We start from the raw sequence: 17,720 nt of genomic DNA on the forward strand, positions 1-17,720 counted from the left end.
GATTAATCCTCCTTCACAAACTTTATACAGGAAAATTTCAGGACTGGGGGAATGAATCTCCCCCCTTATCCCTCTCTTTAAATCTCCTTGCACAAGATATAGAAATAATGTGCAGGGCTGACAACCCATTCATTAGCATTACATAGAAAGGTAGGAAAACTATAAAGAGGAAATAGAGAAGAATAATCCCCCCTTCTTGTAACTCCGACTCCATCAGACTCTGAATAGGACTTGGCCTATTAACATGCTTGTTCCAAACTAATTGGGGGTCCTCAACAAGAAGCACTCCCCCTTAGGGGATGGGGAATACACTTCATATTATCACAGGTCCACATTTGTATATTCAGAATGAAAAATAGTAAAAAGTAAAAAAAATATTCTCAATGCTTATTTAATGAATATAATTATTTCACAGATTAATGGGATTAATTCTGCATCAATTCAGTATGAGATTGAACTGTGGTACTCAATTCCTTAATGTGAATATGTCTCCAGCGAGGTATATTCAATATATTAGTTAATCAATAATAATAAATAATAATAAAAATATTTTATTTCTACCCCGCTTGTTGTAAAGACAATCAAGGCAGCTTACACTGTTAAAAGAATACACCATATATACAAAATATCCCTCCCCCCCTTAAAAAAGAATTAAATAGTTTAAGGTTAAAATTACATGAACAATTAAAACAATAACGGTGGGCAGAGTAATCTAATATATTGGGGGGGGGGGTCGCTACATGGCCGAGTAATTTATTCTGGGAAGGCCTGCCGGAACAGATCCGTCTTAACAGCTTTCTTGAAGCCATCTAGATTGGCGATTTGACCAATCTCGTCTGGCAGGCCATTCTGCATTCAACAATCTTTCATTGGATGTTCTCATTGGCAAATTTATACAAATTTGCATCTGGACTTGAACAATTGCCCAGAAGGGGTGTTTGATGCAATATTGAACCAATGTTAGAAAACTCTCAGCACCTCAGAGGTATGGAAGGCAGTTCACCATAGGCTTTGGAAGCAATGACTGGGTTCCTGAAGAAAAGATAGAAGCAAGGGAATAGAAGGGAAAGTAACTAAACAATAGAAGCAAAAAACAAACATGAAAACTCCGATCTTGGAAATCTGGGTTCCACTGTAGTGTAAGTGGTGTGGGTAGATCACAGGAATTACTTTGTCAAGTGAAACATGGGAACATTTAGAGGCGACCAACACAGTGTCCCGCCATATTGCATTTCATAGATCTCTTTGGTCCAAAACACACTGCAGAAATAATCCAGCTTTAACTGCCCTGGCTCAGTGCTTGAGAATCCTGGGAATTGTAGTTTATTGGGGCAACAGAGCTCTCTGACAGAGAAGGCTAAATGTCTCACAAAACTACAGTTCTCAGAGTACCCTAGTATTGAATGAGGATGAATACCATGAGTTTCTAGCAGAAGACACATTACATTGGTTGCTCGAAAAATGAAACAAAATACCCACCACAGTTGAACTCAGTAAACGTCCATAAAGTCATATTCATTTGATCCCTTTGTCATTTTAGCTTGTACAGTAAAGAGCAACCAAGCTTGTTCTACTTAAACTTATGTGACAAGGTTCTCAATACAATATGGTAGGATATAAAATATTGTTTTTATTTTCTGTTGCTCTTTTATTTTTGCTTTATAGGCCTTGTAGTCTTACATTGTGGTCCAAATTTTATGTACTATACATAACAGCAAAATGCTAAGGGGCACAGTGCTCTGACTTGACACATTTTATGTAAACACCATACCACACCCCTGCAGACTGAGCTGGTCCTTCCAGGGATGACTGAAGGAGCTCTTGAAGTCTTCAGCAAACCAGTGCCGCCATCTAGTGTCCAACCTTTCTGAACATCATCCACTCTTAAGATGCCAGGGAGATATCTTCATTGGCCTCCCAAAAATGTACAAAACACATAATGCAAGCTTTTGAAGCTCCACTGGCTTCTTTATCACTTCCTGTTTTGAAAAAGGGTTTGTATGGGTCTCAGTAGTGAAAGGGCCCTAAAAATATAGCAAAATGGCCAATAGCAACCCACTGAGAGGGGCACTATTGGCCATTGTGGGATAGAAAATAAATGTAACAAAAATTGAGGGGTGGGAGCATGAGGACCCTGGGAAGAATGTGAAAATATCCTGAGGAAGCCCATAAACCAAACTCTGACAATCCATGATGGAAAATTATATAATTGGGTTTCTGTGAGGTTCATGAAGCTTACATTCCCACAAGCTTTCACAAGATTCATGTTTTCTTAAAAATAATGTACAAAGGTCTATCTGAAAGTGGATGGAAGCATTCTGTGTGTTTGCTGTATTGTTTATGAATCAACGCAAGAGCTCATCAGGCAATGGCTGTATTTGTTTGATACTTCCAGGTGGGCAAAATCACCACAGGCTCTTGGACTAGGAAAACAGTTCATAATTTATTGTGAGAATACACACAGTTCTAGAGCCACTGTAAAAGCACAGTAAAATGTTCAAGATGGGTGGGATGGGATAAACCAGGTTCACATGACCCATCCTGTCCCAAAGGAACATTGCATACTACAGCCAGATAAAACAGCAGAAATAGGTACGGCTTGTTTCAGCTGCAGTATTCCTATATGATATACACTTTCTGATACCAAACCAAACCCACCCTTAAAAAAACAAAAAACAAAAAACAAAGGATTATGAAGGCCAGAGTTGGATGAATTGCTCCTATACATGTCCTGTGACTGAAATATTTAGTAGACAGTATCCTAAAGAGAATACTAGGCAAGCATGGCTTATGATGGAGTCTTACAACTCTCAGTATTAGTGATGGCATAGAGTACTTTATGGAAACAAGCCCTCTGCCTGAATTGTAAGACAGAAGATACTTTTGCTCCATTCAGAAAAACTCTGAGCTATGTTGTTAAGCCTCTCCCTTGCTGTTGCTCTGAAAATTTATTATTATTTTTTTATTAGAGCTCAAGAGTTATAGTGCCAAAAAGGTAACTTTTCCCAGCTCTGATATCTGGCATATTCTGGACCAGGGCCCATCTAGGATGAAGTGTCCATTTGGATAGAATCAAAACTAATTAGTTAAGAGCTAAAGGAAGACCTTCTGAAAAGTCAGATAACCTTGCCAGGCAATCAGGAGTGAATACCTTACTTTAACCGCAAAGGCACACATAAATCATAGTAAAAGTGGGTGGTGACCTGTTGTAGGGAAAGATCAAGCCAGCTCTTCATGGGAGTTGTGCCAAATCATTAAATCAGTTGAGTAATGTAAGGGGCCAGGTGGAAACCAGTCTAGTTCCCCCGCAGGGTTCAATGAAGCAGGAGCATTAAAACTGCAGGGGCTCTGCCCACTCTGCACCACTAGAGGTCATCACAGAAACAGGCCAGCATTACAGGAGCAATTTTATAAAGGTGAAAACTATGACAAGGCAGCACTCCACTGTCCCATTGTGTTCTGCATCTCAGTCACTCAGAAGAAGATGCCTAGAATGCAACTTCTGTTCTCGACCCCTCCTTCAAGTTCACTGACACTGTTCCACAAGCATCCATTCTATCAATTAGATAAACTCGATTCCCTCATACTTGACAGAACCAATGCGTGTTTCTGGCAGCAGGCAACGACCATCCAGCATGAAAGCAGTGATGTACGTCGCCACGTGTCCAGCATCCTCCTCAGACTTCAATGCGACAATTATCTGGTCATCGGTGTCAGGTACAAACTTGAAAGAGGAGAAGCCATGAGTAGGGATGATATCACCAACATGGCTCACAGTGATACCGGCAAAGTCTGGTGTGGAACTGAGAAGTAAGTTAGTGCCACGATGCTCATCCTCCTGCTCATTGTAGCGCCCATGACTGGCACGGCGTGGCAGAAAGAACCAGCGTTGGAGTCTCTCACTCCAGGAGGCAGACTCATGGATCAAGTAACCTGGGTGACAGGGAGTAGGGGGAATGGAACAAAATGAGTTATTGGCAAGCATCGTACCAGAAATATGTATAAGAAAGATAGAGCAAGTCAGACTCACTGGGAAGAAAATGGGTAAAGGTCAGAACAGAATCAGGAAATGGAGACATGAAAATCTGGGAAAGGATAAACTATTATAGCCACTTGCCTTGACAGATCAATGTGAACAAGAACAAGGAGAAGGCCCTTATTTCCTATCCATTTCTCTTCATGGGCGTCCACATCCTGTCTCCTCAAATTTTTCATACCTCATTGCCTGCCTTTCTGTCCCCAAACCATCTGATCCTTAACAATAAAGCTTCAAATTCTCTCAAAATCGCAGTCTTGGAAGCAGAATGACACAAAGGACACAGATGCAAGCATGTTCAATCCTTCAGCCTAAGAACCTGTTCATTACTCACCTGGAGGTTTGATCCCAGCAGCTGTCCTGAGTGCATTGTAATTGGCCACCCAGTTCTCATGAGCCACATCACCTTTATAGCCGATGACTTTCACCCATTCAGGGTTTTCGTTTAGCACCTCTCCTGTGGTTGTTGTCCATTCCTTGCCCAAGCCTCCCACATATAGATGCTCATCCTTCACTGCCAGCCACTCTGCCTTAAACCCTAAAAAAAAAAAAAGGAAAAAAAAAGTAAAGGCATGGTTCCAATCTAGAACGTACACCATGGCTACACAAATGTAGGTTAGTTCTGATTCCTCATAAAGAGGAAAGGTGTGTGCATTGAAATATTTCACTTCCCAGGACTCTATTTAAAAAATGGCCTAACTTCCCTTCCCTAGGTTACCTGAAGGACTATTTCTTCCAACCAGAAATTTCCGCCCCCTCCCACTTGGCTTTCTTCATCAAGGCTTTGTCACACATTCTAAAACTGGTTGAGATACACTGAAGGCCTTTGCAGTTATGGAATTCCAACCCTGAATGTGTCTGGATAACACCCTCTCTTTTGAAGACTTTATTACCATATCAACTTTTAAATCTGTCCCTTGGCTTTCTCCTCCTGACATGGTTTTGTATCTTTTTTTAACTGGCTCATTTTAATGCTTGCCCCCTAATACTATTTTTACTGATTTCATGCTCTCAGATTTTGTTTCTTAAATGTACTATACTGTTTTAAAATGTATTATATACTATATTTGGGTTATTTAATTTGTAAGTCAACTTGGAGGTATAAGTTTTTAAGGCCAAGAGGCAGGGTAAATAAGTATATTTTACTTGTCGGTGAAGTATAACAATGATAGCGACAGGTCTCTCAACTGAACATTAGCAAGGAAGACAAGTAATTGAATTAAGAAAATAGTTTAACCTCACCTGGAGAATACTGAAGAACAATGGTTCTCAACCTTAGGTCCACCTGAAACACTGGACGTTTACCTCCCAAAGCCTCAGCCAGAACAGCCAATGGTCAGAGGTTTTGAGAGCTGAAGCAGAAAACATCTGAAAGACCAAAGGCTGAAAACCTTACTATAGGGAGCTTTGGGCCAGGTATATCTGGGACAGAAGACACAGTTATTCTGAGAATGCCCACAAATCTGGGGTGGCCCTAGCTACATTTGGGGCCTCAGGAGTCAGGATAGCATGGGTATAAGGAAATTCTCCAATTTAAGAAAAATCTGAGCTCACCCTTGCCAATGGAACCATCTCCATCAGACAAGATCACCCAAGGCACTACGTTCGTGCCATCAATCTGGTAGACTACACCAGTGCGATCATCTACAGCATAGAGCTTGCCGTTGAAAACTACCAGTTCTGAAAGCTCCATGCCACGTCCTTTCTCAGCCAGGTGAGATTCCAGTTTATAATCCTGGGTATCCCATTCAACAGAGACATGGTCTCCACTAGATGACAGCGTCAAGTAGCCTTTCTTCAAATAGCTAAACCAAGTATGCTCACTGGGACCCTTGGAGTTCGTGTCGAGGTCAGCAATGAGTCCAATGCGGTAGCGCACACCTTCTGGAATGCGCTGGGGTGGTGAAAGTGGGTAGGTGTCATTGTACCGTTCATTTGGCAGCACACTGAGCTGCCAGTTGTGAGCATTGGGAAGAACTGGCCTACTAGCCGAGGGTGAGCGCTGGAAGCAGAGAAGCAACAGGACAAGGACCAAGGCCAGAGAGGTTGCTAAAATGGCCTTCCAACGCAAGCGGAAACGGGGGTCAGCTGCTTTGGTCATGGAAGCCAACACTGGAAGGCTGCCCACACTGATCCTCAAGGGATTCAGAGACTCATCCCATTGCAGGCGTGGACGGGTTGAGACGGGCATGAGCCTGAGATGCCCGGGAACCTGGAAAGAAAAGAACAGGGTCAGCAGAGACATAAAAGAAGTACAGAGGGTTGATACACAGCTGTCGTGAAGTGGGCAAGTAGACAGGTACATAAAGCCAAGTATTGGGATGCTTGCTCATGCCTATGGCAGAAGTAAATGTGATAGGAATATTAAAAAGGGCAGGTGTTGCTTCAGGGCAGAAAGCTGGACAACTGGATCAGGAACTCTACAGTGGAACGGCAAGGAAAGAAGCCAAGCATTGGTCCTTTTAAATAGAACCTGACCAGTATTCCTGCTAGAACTGGGGGGAACTACACAAGAGAAACTGATACATTCAACTAACTTAGGGGCTGTGCAGACCGTCCCTGAAGGAGCGGCCTGTAGCCACCTCCATCTTCGCTAGATCAGGGCCATGGCAAAGGCATGCCGCAGCCTGATCTGGCCTTTCCAGGGTGCAAAAAAGAGACACAAAAATTGGTTCCTTTTTGCACCCTGGAAAGGGCGCCGTAATGCCAACGCCACAGCTTTACAGCACTCCTTTGGCGCTGTATCATGTAGACTCAGCACCAAAGGAGCACCGTGATGGCATGCGCCATGTGGTGTGGCATGTGGCATCACACCGCCATTTCCATATCTAAATTATTTTGAATTTGAATTGACATTTTCACATACCTATGGCATATATATGTCTGTCCCTGGCTTCCATTCCACCTACAGCATCTGAGGAAGTAGACTGAAATCTATGATAGCTCATGCTGCCAACTTCTTTCTTTCAGTTAGTCTCAAATGTGCTACAAGATCTCTCTTTATACTGAATCTACAGACTAACATGGTTATATCTTTGAATTCAACTAACTTAGGCGGGATACAAACCGCCATATAGTACGTATTGTATACGTACCAGGGTTAGGAAGGGGCAGTGCTTCCGCACCCCCCTAACCCTAGTACGTATACAATACGTACAAGATAGCGGCGCCCCTTCCACATGGGCGCCGCCATCTTTACGTACTGGACGCATAGCGTCCAGACGTGTCGCGGCACCTATGACGTCGCGAATGCGCCAGCCGTGCCTCGCGACGTCATAGAGGCATCGCGAATGCACCAGCGGTGCCTCGCGACGTCATAGAGGCGCCGCAAAAAGAAGCTCCGAAATGGAGCTTCTTTTTTGCTCCGCGCGGGAGCCACGCGGTTTGGCTGCTGCGGCTCCCGCACAGAGCAAATGGCGCCGGCGGGAGACCGCCTCAAAGCGGCGGTCTGTATCCCGCCTTAGATTAGGGTAGAAATCATGTGGCCTTCCAGGTGCTGCTAGACTGCACCTTCTAGCAGACCTTGCCAAGATGGCCAATGGTGAAGTATTTTGGGAGTTGCAATGCAACAAAATTGGGAGAACAGCATGATTCCTACTCTTAACTTTTAACATTTCACTTGAAATTAGTCAGCTCCCTTTTAGCTGGTTATTTGATCAACTCATCATTGAACCAAAACCTTTAAAAAGTTGCATTTTGCAATAATGAAAGAAAGAGACCACTGCTTTATCATCATCTTCCTCATTTTCTCACTCTTTCCCCAAGAAGCTCAGAGCAGTAGCATACATGTATCCCTTTTCCATTTTATTGTCAAACAACCTTATCAGGTTGTTTAGGCTGAAAGGTAAGGACTGATCCCAAGGTCACCTCTAAGTTTTACACTCTAGGCTAAGGGAAATCTGAATCCTACTTCTTCCAAGCTAAGTTCAGTGTTCTTGCCATGGTGTCTCTTAATACAGAAACACTCCCATTCGTTGTTAAAAGGCAACAGCATTTTTAAAACTAGTCACCAAACCAGAACCAATACAGTGAACAAATAAGCAAGTGTGCTTTTAATTCACAGAATTTGTCCCCAGCCATTAAAGTAACCAACACCAATTAATTAGTAAAGTTTTACTAATTAAACAATTGGACAAAGTAAAGCTGCTAGAGTGTGTTCAAACAAAAAGGCACACTAATGCAGGAAGTTAGTTATAGAACATAAAATGGAGGCCACCCAACCTATGAACACCAACAGCAAGCCTTGAATCCATGGCATGCCCTTACTCCAAACTCCCTTTTCCTTATCAGCTATAATTTGCCATGGATATAATAACAGTTCTTTACCATAAGCCTTCTGAGATTTGACTCTGAGAATTCAAGAGTACCTTCATTCATCAATACAGATTTTTCCCACCCCAGAAAACTGGCTCTGTGTATCATTTTGAGTACAAAATACCAAGGCCCCCATCCTTCCAGACCTGTTTGCCTGTTCCCGACTCATCGCTTGCTGGCAATTTTGGGGACCAGCCGCACCTGCAACAGGTGGCAGAACACAGTTCCCGGATCCAGGAAATGTCGTCAGAAAATGTCAGTAGGTCAAAGATTGTTGACTTGCCCAACCAGTTCTCCTTATAACAGACCTTCCTTCCCGTTTTACTCAAACAGATGATGTGGTCTAATGTGTTTCAAGATTCCTGTAGCTTACATAGGGATGGGTTCTTCCAGTATAACTCTCTACCTATCAAATTCTCTGTAAAACCTTCCCTAGGTGATCGCCATCATAGATCCCAAAATGCAAAGGCTACTTACTAGAAAATATGCATAATGTCCACAGATATGTTTACACTGAGAGTCCAAAAGCTGCTGGGATGTTCCCTTTCCATCACTAGCTCCACAGCTTCACTGCTTCTTTCTTTCTCTTTGTCCACTAAGGCTGCCAGGAAAGGGAGCAGCCAATCTAGCTGAGGGATAACATCCATTGCCTAGTCTTACCAAAGTCCTTCTGCTGAGGGAGTCAATCCAGTGGACCCACAGACTTCCTTAGCTAGACACACAGAACGCACCCTAGTCCTATGAGGACAGAACTGTTTGGGTCAAGATTGGTGAAGAAGTAGCAGTGACAACTTTACATGAATGCATATGCCTTTCTATAAGGGGATGAACAGCCCCATTTTTTTTAGACAGTACCCAAAAGGATCTCACAGCATTGTAAATTTTGATGTGAGCCAGCATGAACATCCTGCAATGCCACCTTGCTGTTTGACCATTTAAAAGGTGTGAGTTGAGGTGAAGCATCCGTGTTGTTTTGAGCAGAGGGCATTAACAAATCAGACATCTTAGGAAGTAGCTTTAAAGGAACACCTGAAGGGAGGGCCCTGTCTCAGCCTTCTTCAGTACGGTTCCCCCCAGATGTATTGGACTCTCACACACCCTCCATCCACACACAGAATAATCCAGATCAACCCCACTTTAACTGGCATGGTTTGATGCTATGGAATTCTGGGAACTGTAGTTTGTTCTGGTACCCCAACAAACTACAGTCCCCAAAATTCCATAGCATTGAGCCATGGCAGTTAAGGTGGGGTTGAACTGGATTTTTTCTGAAGTACAGATGCAACCAAGATTACCCAACTGGCTTCTCCCTGTGCAGCCTCCCCCCCCCCCCCCCCAAAAAAAAAACACAAGTGAGGCCCCACTTGCTTTCTCTAGCTATAGAGGGGCAAAAATGGCTTCTTGGAGAAGATCACAAAAACCAGGCAGTGATTCTCTAACTCTGGCCTTCCAGATGTTTTGGACTTTAGCTCCCAGAATCCCAGGACACTGGCCAAGATGGCTCAGGCTTCTGGGAACTGAAGTCCAAAACATGTGGAGGACCAGAGTTTGAAAATAACTGAAATAGGGGATCACCCCCAACCGCCGGTGTTCCTGCTTCTGAGATTTACTAGATTACCACACTACACTTTTAGTGTTGCTATTCTGCTGTAACTGCTCTGGCTGCCTCCTCCTGTTGCATTCTGGGATTTGCAGTATAAGGAGAGGCGTTTAGAATTCTCAGCCAGAGCTCTTAGGCCTCACTGAACTACAAACCCCAGAATGCAACAGGAGGAAGCCAGGGCAGTAAAACTGGAATACCAGCACTATAAGGGTGTAGTTTGATAATGTGGTTATTATCAACTACTGTAATTCTAGTGATGCAAAAGCATCAGTCTCAGTGGAAATCAGTGGAGGAGGGCTTAGGCTTTCCATCACCAACCCCTAGATCCCCCTGTATCTTCATACCTGTGCATTGAGGCGGGATTATATCTGCAACTATCCCTAGCCAGTATCGCTATGCTAGCTGGGGATGATGGGCAGCTCAGTCCAGCACAGAAGGAGAAAGCCAGGTTAGCGAAGGCCATCGAAACCAACTCTGGCATTGAGTGTGAAGAAGTCTCTTCAGCTGGGATTTTTCAAGAGGGATAAATATAAGACTGTATCCACACTGCAGAAACAATCCCAGGCTGACACAATTTAAGACTACTATAGCCCAATGTGCATGGAATTCTGGGGACTGTAGTTTTGTGAGACATTTCTCCTTCCTTGTCAGAGAGCTCTGGTGCCACAGTTGGCTACAAATCCCAGGAGTCCATGGCATGGGGCTGTGGCAGTTAAAGCAGTGTTGAAGAGGACTGTAGCCTAAAGTGAAGAAGAGGAAAGGAGAAATGGAGGAGGAGGAGGAGGAAGAGGGGGGAGGACAGGCAAATTTTGTGATTATCCTCAATGGGCCTGCAAGGCATGGACCCTGCTGCACTCAAGGTCTGGCAGGCCAAGGAAACTACCTTATCATAGAATCATAGAGTTGGAAGAGACCACAAGGGCCATCCAGTCCAACCCCATTCTGCCATGCAGGAAATCTCAATCAAAGCATCCCCGACAGATGACCATCCAGCCTCTGTTTAAAGACCTCCAAAGAAGGAGACTCCACTACACTCCAAAGGAGTGTATTTCACTGTCAAGCAGCCCTTATTGTCAGGACGTTCCTCCTAATGTTCAGGTGGAATCTCTTTTTCCTGGAGCTTGCATCCATTGTTCTGGGTCCTGTTCTATGGAGCAGCAGAAAACAAGCTTGCTCCTTCCTCAGTATGACATCCCTTCAAATATTTAAACAGGGCGATCATATCACCTCTTAACCTTCTTTTCTCCAGGCTAAACATCCCCAGCTCCCTGAGTTGTTCCTCATAGGGCATGGTTTCCAGACCTTTCACCATTTTAGTCGCTCTCCTTTGGACACGCTCCAGTTTCTCAATGTCCTTTTTGAACTGTGGTGCCCAGAAGTGGACACAATATTCCAGGTGAGCTCTGACCAAGTCAGAATAGAGTAGCACTATTGCCTCCCTTGATCTAGAGACTATACTTCTATTGATGCAGCCTAGAATCGCATTGGCCTTGTTAGCTGCCGCAACACATCTCCCACAGCCTCCCTGAATGGGAAGAAGGGTGCCAAGTCCCCCCAGGTAAATGGGGACAGGCAAAGGGCCCACCACCTCCTTTCGGGGGGAACCCGGGGCCCTCCATAACAACAACAATTGCAAATAAAAGGTATATATCCCCTCTCCCTCCTCCTCTTCCCCGCAACCACTCACCGATTAGGCTCCGCCCCTCGCCGGGAATAACCGGAGGGCGGGGGAGGAGGGGGGGAAGGACCTGCTGCCGCCACACCCGCCCTCCTTCCTTCCTGCCTTCTGAAAGGACTACGCCTCCCAGCATGCACCGCGCGCGAGGAACTACGACGCATCCCGGCAACCCCCGCGGCCTATGTTTCATAAAAGGGGGAAATGGGCACCTGCTGCTGCCTTCATTCTGAACTACGCTTCCCACGGTTCTTTGCGGGCCAGACTAAAAGCTGAGGCCTATTCTGAGGAGGCCTCCTTCCACGCGAGAGAGGGTTTCTCTCAGCTGTTGCCTCTTTTTGAGCCTGACGCTGCTTCGTTTTCCCCCCAAAAGGCGCTGGGCCTTTATGGCTTCCAGGAGGCAGCGTTGATTTTGGGTCACAAAGGTGCCTCAGTCCCGATCTTGGCAGTGGTTGCCCCCTGAGGTTGGCGTGAGCTGGAGTAAACACATAGTAAGCACGCACTAAGCGTACAGGGGCTCTGCTGTGGAAGTGAGGAAACCACAAATAAAACAAAAAACAAGGTTTTAAAAAAATATTTTTTAAATTTTTTTTTAAGTTAAAAAGAAACGCTACGAAATAGAAAACGCATGTCATGTTTACACGTCGCAGACACACACACACACACACACACACACAATACACATTACGTTACAATACAGACTGCTCCAACCTGAGCACAGAGGCCAAATGTCGACCCAGCCGCCCAGAAGGAAAAAGACAACAACTTCCTGGACGCCAAGAAATTAGTTTTTGAGAAGTTTGAATTTTTCACTGAATAACAAAACAAAGGTCTAAAACACACTGGAGGAACAACCCAGCTTTAACTGCCCACAGGCTCAGTGCTAGGGAATCCTGGGAACTGTAGTTTATTGTGGCACCACCACAGCTCTCTCTGAGAGAGAGGGCTCAATGTCTCGCAAACACTACAGTTCCCAGAATTCCCTGACATTGAGCCAGGGCAGTTAAAGCGGTCTCGAACTGGATTATTATTATTTCCGTAGTGTATTTTGTACCATTCTAACACTTGACCTGAAAGAAAAATCAATGGTTATTTCAATGTTTTTCAGATAAAGTTACCAGGCAGTTAGACTGGCCTCAAGGTGGATTATCATTGCAGTGTGTTTTGGACCAAAGAGACATATTGGGAAAAGCAATAGTAATAGAGATATATGGTGTAACATGCGCATCTCTCCACATTCGCTGGGGTTAGGGGCACAAGACCACTGTGGATGTGGAAAAACCACAAATAACAAAGACACTTGTGTTTTTACCTGAGAGAACACCTCTCTAGGAATCTCTGGGTCCTCCAGCACAACTCTGTGGTGAACATCTGCCAGAAGCTGACCACAGAATTACACTGGAAGACCTACAAATGCCAAGTGGAGTGTTCTCCTCAGAATCTCTGGGTCCTCCAGCACAACTTTTGGTATAAGAGAACCCAGAGGTTCCTAGAGAAAACATATTAATCAAATCTGCAAAAGTCAAAGGCACAAATGTGGAGGGACAACTGTACCACATATGATGTTGTTGCATAGGCCCTTGTTGTGGTGGGGATTGGGTGCCTTCAAGTCGTTTGCAACTACTTATGGCAACCTTAAGGCAACCCTATCACAGGGTTTTCTTGGCAAGTTTCTTCAGAAGGGGATTAGACATTGCCATCCTCTGATGCTGAGAGAGTAGAGTGGCACTTGCCCAAAGTCACCCTGTGAGTTTCCATGGCTGATCAGGGATTTGAACCCTGGTCTCCAAAGTTGTAGTCCAACTCTCAAAATCACTACACCACGTTGGCTCCTTGCTTAGGCCTTGCTTTAAAAAATCTTTTCAGGCTTAACTTTGGATCACATCTAATATCTACCCTGTGGTAAAAGGCCTTTTTAAAAAAGGCTGTCTATGACCTCCCAGAAGACCTTTTCAGCTGTAGCTCCCAGATTGTGGAATGGCCTGCTGGAGGAGATCCATCACATATATCACCACTCTAAACAGCTTTTAAAAAGCTATAAAGACGGATCTCTTCTGGCAGGCCTTTCCTGAATAGTCCCCTGGCCATCAGATCAGAAGGAAAATCAAATGCTGACCTCTGACTTCACCACAGTTTATTGAATTGTTTTTAAAGTATGTTTTATGTTTTAAACTCTACATTGTTTAATTATATTTTAAGGGGTTTGAGGGTTCAGATTGTATATTTTTAATCTTGTAAACCGCCTCGATTGCATTTTGTAGAGAGGCGGGATATAAATAAATTTTATTATTATTATTATTATTACATTCCTTCCTTATTCCAGTTGTAAAAAAATAAGAATAATCAGTATTTCTATACCATATTAATTTTGTACTTGGTCTTGTTGATATTTAGAACAGGGCTGATGCTACTCAGATTGCAAAGGGATCTTGTAGAACATTTGAGACTAGCTGTGAAAGAAGTTGTAGCATAAGCTTTCTTAGAATTGGGCTAATTCTGTACTGCAGAAATAACGCAGTTTGACACCAGTTTAACTGTCATGGCTCAATGCTATGAAATCCCAGGGTTTGTAGTTTGCTGTGGCACCAGATTTCTCTGACAGAGAAAGCAAAATATCTCAAAAAACTACAAATCCCAGAATTCCATAGCATTACTGTATAGAATCATAGAATAATAGAGTTGGAGGAGACCACATACTCATGTATAAGTATAGAAATTTTAGTCAAAAATATGAACCAAAAAACCTGAGTCGTCTTATCCATGGATTAATGTAAGTACTGTACTTTAACTCTTATACATACAAAAAAGGAGCCATCCCCTTTCTCTGAATAGAGTGGTAAAAGCGAGAGCTTAGGCGCTTTACAGACCAAAAAGGATGGTCTGCCAGCGCCGCTGGTTGCTGCAGTCCAGGAACCGTAGCGGACAAACCGCGCGATTCCCGGACGCAACAAAAAAGAAGCCCCAAAATGGGGCTTCTTATGTGGACACTAGGTGTCCGCGACGTCATGATGGCGGCGCCCATGCAGAACGGGTGCCACCATTTTGTATGCATTCGGCGCGTACTAAGGTTAGGGGCGTCCAGAAAGGACTCCCCTTTCTAACCCTAGTACGTGCCGAGCACATACTTTATGCGCGTCTGTAACGCGCCTTTGTCCATCCTGGGAGCACCAAAATGATGCATGGATCCCCTCTGTTCTTTCATCCATCCAGCCTTTTGGATGAGCACAGCTATGCCTTCCAGAATGTTCTAAGTTGTTTGGCATCATTTTCCCTCGCACCATCCTTTATATCCTTTGTTACATGCCCTAAGTTTTACCCTCTACTTGTCCACGGGTCATATCAAAATCAAAATCCATAATTTTGGCCCCCAAATCTGCTCTTGATTTATACATGAGGTCGACTTATAGTCGAGTATATATGGTAAGTCCATTGCAGTTAAAGCAGTGCCAAACTGCATTATTTCTACAGTGCAGATTCAGCCTTGGTCTACTTCCTCAGGGGCCAAGCAGATGGCACAAAAGGTCTGCGCCATCACTGTTCAGGATTGCGGCAGCCGCACATGCCCAGCCTTGATCTGGGTTGCTGGTGCAGTTTTGAACCAGGCACCAAAAAAGAGTTGTATTTTACTGCTCCTTTTTGGGCTGGTTCTTTGGCAAAGAGATGTGCCAGGAGGGTGGCTTCCAGCTGCATTCGAGATGTGCGTCATCTGAATGCCACGCTCTCAATGCAGCCTGATGGCAGCACTTCTGGGCCATCGGTTTGAGGCCTCATATGCATGGAATGAAATGGTACCCAGTTACTGATACTGCTCAGTTTTGGCCTGCGGATCAGTGCTGTTCAGTAAGGCATTGGTTGTCCGTCCACAGCAAGTTTCCAGGAAACTATGTGAATATGATAATAACATGGCACAAATATGGTAAAGACCTCTGACACATTTTGGGGGAAAGACTGCTGGTCCATCACATTAGGATAGCTTGAGAAGCACTTGGTCTAGAATGTATGTCTAGAGGAATCATAACCTAAGGTAGTTTGACCCTATGATGATGAGATATGCAGTGGTTCAGAATAAAAAAGCCATTCCACACAAAGAGCTCACGGTCTGTGCAACTAGAGACAACAAAAGCTATTTGTCAATGGAACCAGCCCCAACCTCATGCATTCAGAATGCATCTGTTAAAAAGAGGTTTCTCTTTAAATGGGTGTCCAGAACATTTAAAGAAAGAGAGCTGCTGCAAAAGAAAGAATTTGGCAAAAGTATTCGGATGTGAGTAGTGGATGTTTGAAGGTGGGGCGGAAATCTTGAGTTTCAGTCTAATAACTGGCTTTTTTCTGCATAAGATAAAAATAACAGAGATTAGAAAGAAAACAAATAGAGCATTTTTTTTTTGCTTAACAAGCAAACATTTCAAGCATAAAACTTTTGAAGTCGAATGTGCTTTGTGTTAGTTCCTTTTAAAACTAGTAATATATACATACAATACTAGTGATACAGAGCAATTTTACTTTGTTTAATTCATTTTCTTACTTTCTAAAAATCCTGCTAGGTTACTTTACATTCATATGGAAGTAAATAGAGAAAGGCATGAGAATGCCAAAAATGGATTTCAAGGCCCCCATGACTTTGACTGCTATGAGGTTAAAAGAATTCAGGGCTGTGGCCAGTTTAAAGTGCAATTTTAGGAAAGAAGAACTGCAGTTTACATGATAATGGTCATTTCTCTTGATCTGCTTCATTTCAGATTACTGTAGGAATCAGACAGTCCTCCGGATGTCGGACTGCAGCATCCAGAAAGACTTGGAGTCCAACTACATCTGGAGGGCCACATTATTTCTACCCATGTTTTAAATGATGTAGTGACTCCTATGTTCCAAAACCAATAGTTATCTTTGTGGGCCCAATTGAAATGTTATGTAATGATGAGCAAATTTTTCACTTCTCCAGAACTCTTCATCATGCTGGATATTTTAGGAAAACTGGAGCCAGGGGGACTGCCCATATGGCAATTGTCCCTAAATCCTGCCCTATGATCTTCAAACCACAGTAAGATTCTGGTATACATAGCTAAGAATCAAGTCATGATATGTGATACTTTTCAGTTCTGGGAAGGTTGTGAGTCTTTTCTACTGTCTCATTTTCATTCTTTTTTCCAGTGTCTTTGTGTACACTGTATTGGCATACAGTTTTTGTTAAGAATGGTTGGGTAGGAAGCATGAAAGGTATTTTTATTGTAACATAATGTAAAACAACAACGATGATGATGATGTCCAGTGTCTCAGCTTTCATCAGCCCTCATAGTAGTGAACCCTATGAGGTCAGGGCAAAGCAATGGAGAGAATGTACTAACCACCTTCTCAAGAAGCTTGTCCACAAACAGGCATGCTGTTGATTGTTATTGGGATTAACATTTATGGTGCATCCATATATACAGCAGGAAATAATCTGTGGGCAAGTATGAGCTGGGCAGCTGCCCAGGTCATTTTTCTTCTTATATGTGATGCTATTGACTCAGGCGATGCCAGATTTTGATGGACCCTCAAGCATGGTTGTATCATGGCCACATGGCACCAAACATCTGCCTTCTGCTACTATGTGTCTCCTACTTTCCCAGCACCAAAGGTGTCTCACCCCAACACCTTCACTCACCAACTAGATTATTTTCCTATCTCGTGGTAGAAATAGATTCAGGTGCCAGTTTAGCTCCCATTTAGATGGACTGCCATCAGATGGGAACATTTGCCAAAGGAGAGTGGTTGGTTGCCAGAGGGGATACCAACATTTCTGAAAGGGACCAGATCTCTTCTCTGGGCCTACCAGCTGACTGGCCTCCATCAAGTTGAGTATTGCGCTCAAAATAATCTAAGATGGGAACTGGATGACACACAGTACAGCCAAACAGCTTGGCTCCCATAAAGTGCTTCTGCCCAGCAGGGAAACTTGTTCACAGGGCTGAGAAGTTGCTGTGTTTCCCTGGGCACCCAACAGCTGGCAATTTGCCCATCCAGCATCAAATAATATTAACTCTCACATTATTTGCTCCTTTGGTGAAAGGGCAGAAGAAGTTACAAGAGCTTCAGGGAATACAGGATTAGTA

The 17,720-nt window shown here is 43.8% G+C and overlaps 1 protein-coding gene across 3 annotated transcripts; it reads right to left on the reverse strand.

Moving 5' to 3' along the window:
- Positions 1–2,423: 2,423 nt before the first annotated feature.
- On the reverse strand, positions 2,424–11,762 carry CANT1 (calcium activated nucleotidase 1). 3 transcript variants are annotated; one of them, XM_042452596.1, is made up of 4 exons: positions 11,641–11,762; positions 5,591–6,248; positions 4,371–4,574; positions 2,424–3,933 (listed from the first exon to the last, which is right to left on the reverse strand). In XM_042452596.1, exons 2-4 carry the CDS (start codon positions 6,225–6,227, stop codon positions 3,563–3,565), a joined length of 1,212 nt encoding a protein of 403 aa, XP_042308530.1. In that variant the 5' UTR covers positions 6,228–6,248; positions 11,641–11,762; the 3' UTR covers positions 2,424–3,562. The 3 variants fall into 3 exon arrangements, with proteins under 3 accessions (XP_042308530.1, XP_042308529.1, XP_042308531.1); XM_042452595.1 differs by lacking the exon at positions 11,641–11,762 and adding an exon at positions 8,828–9,459; XM_042452597.1 differs by lacking the exon at positions 11,641–11,762 and adding an exon at positions 8,497–8,675.
- Positions 11,763–17,720: the final 5,958 nt, after the last annotated feature.

This window comes from Sceloporus undulatus, chromosome 2, assembly GCF_019175285.1.
Source record: "Sceloporus undulatus isolate JIND9_A2432 ecotype Alabama chromosome 2, SceUnd_v1.1, whole genome shotgun sequence".
Taxonomy (NCBI): domain Eukaryota; kingdom Metazoa; phylum Chordata; class Lepidosauria; order Squamata; family Phrynosomatidae; genus Sceloporus; species Sceloporus undulatus.

Coding starts and splice junctions, on each gene's coding strand:
- CANT1 (XM_042452596.1), bottom strand. CDS start 6,227: ATGCCCGTCTCAACCCGTCCACGCCTGCAATGGGATGAGTCTCTGAAT. Junction 4,575..5,590: donor AGATGGTTCCATTGGCAAGG/GTGAGCTCAGAT, acceptor TTTTTTTTTTAG/GGTTTAAGGCAGAGTGGCTG. Junction 3,934..4,370: donor TGCTGGGATCAAACCTCCAG/GTGAGTAATGAA, acceptor CCTGTCACCCAG/GTTACTTGATCCATGAGTCT.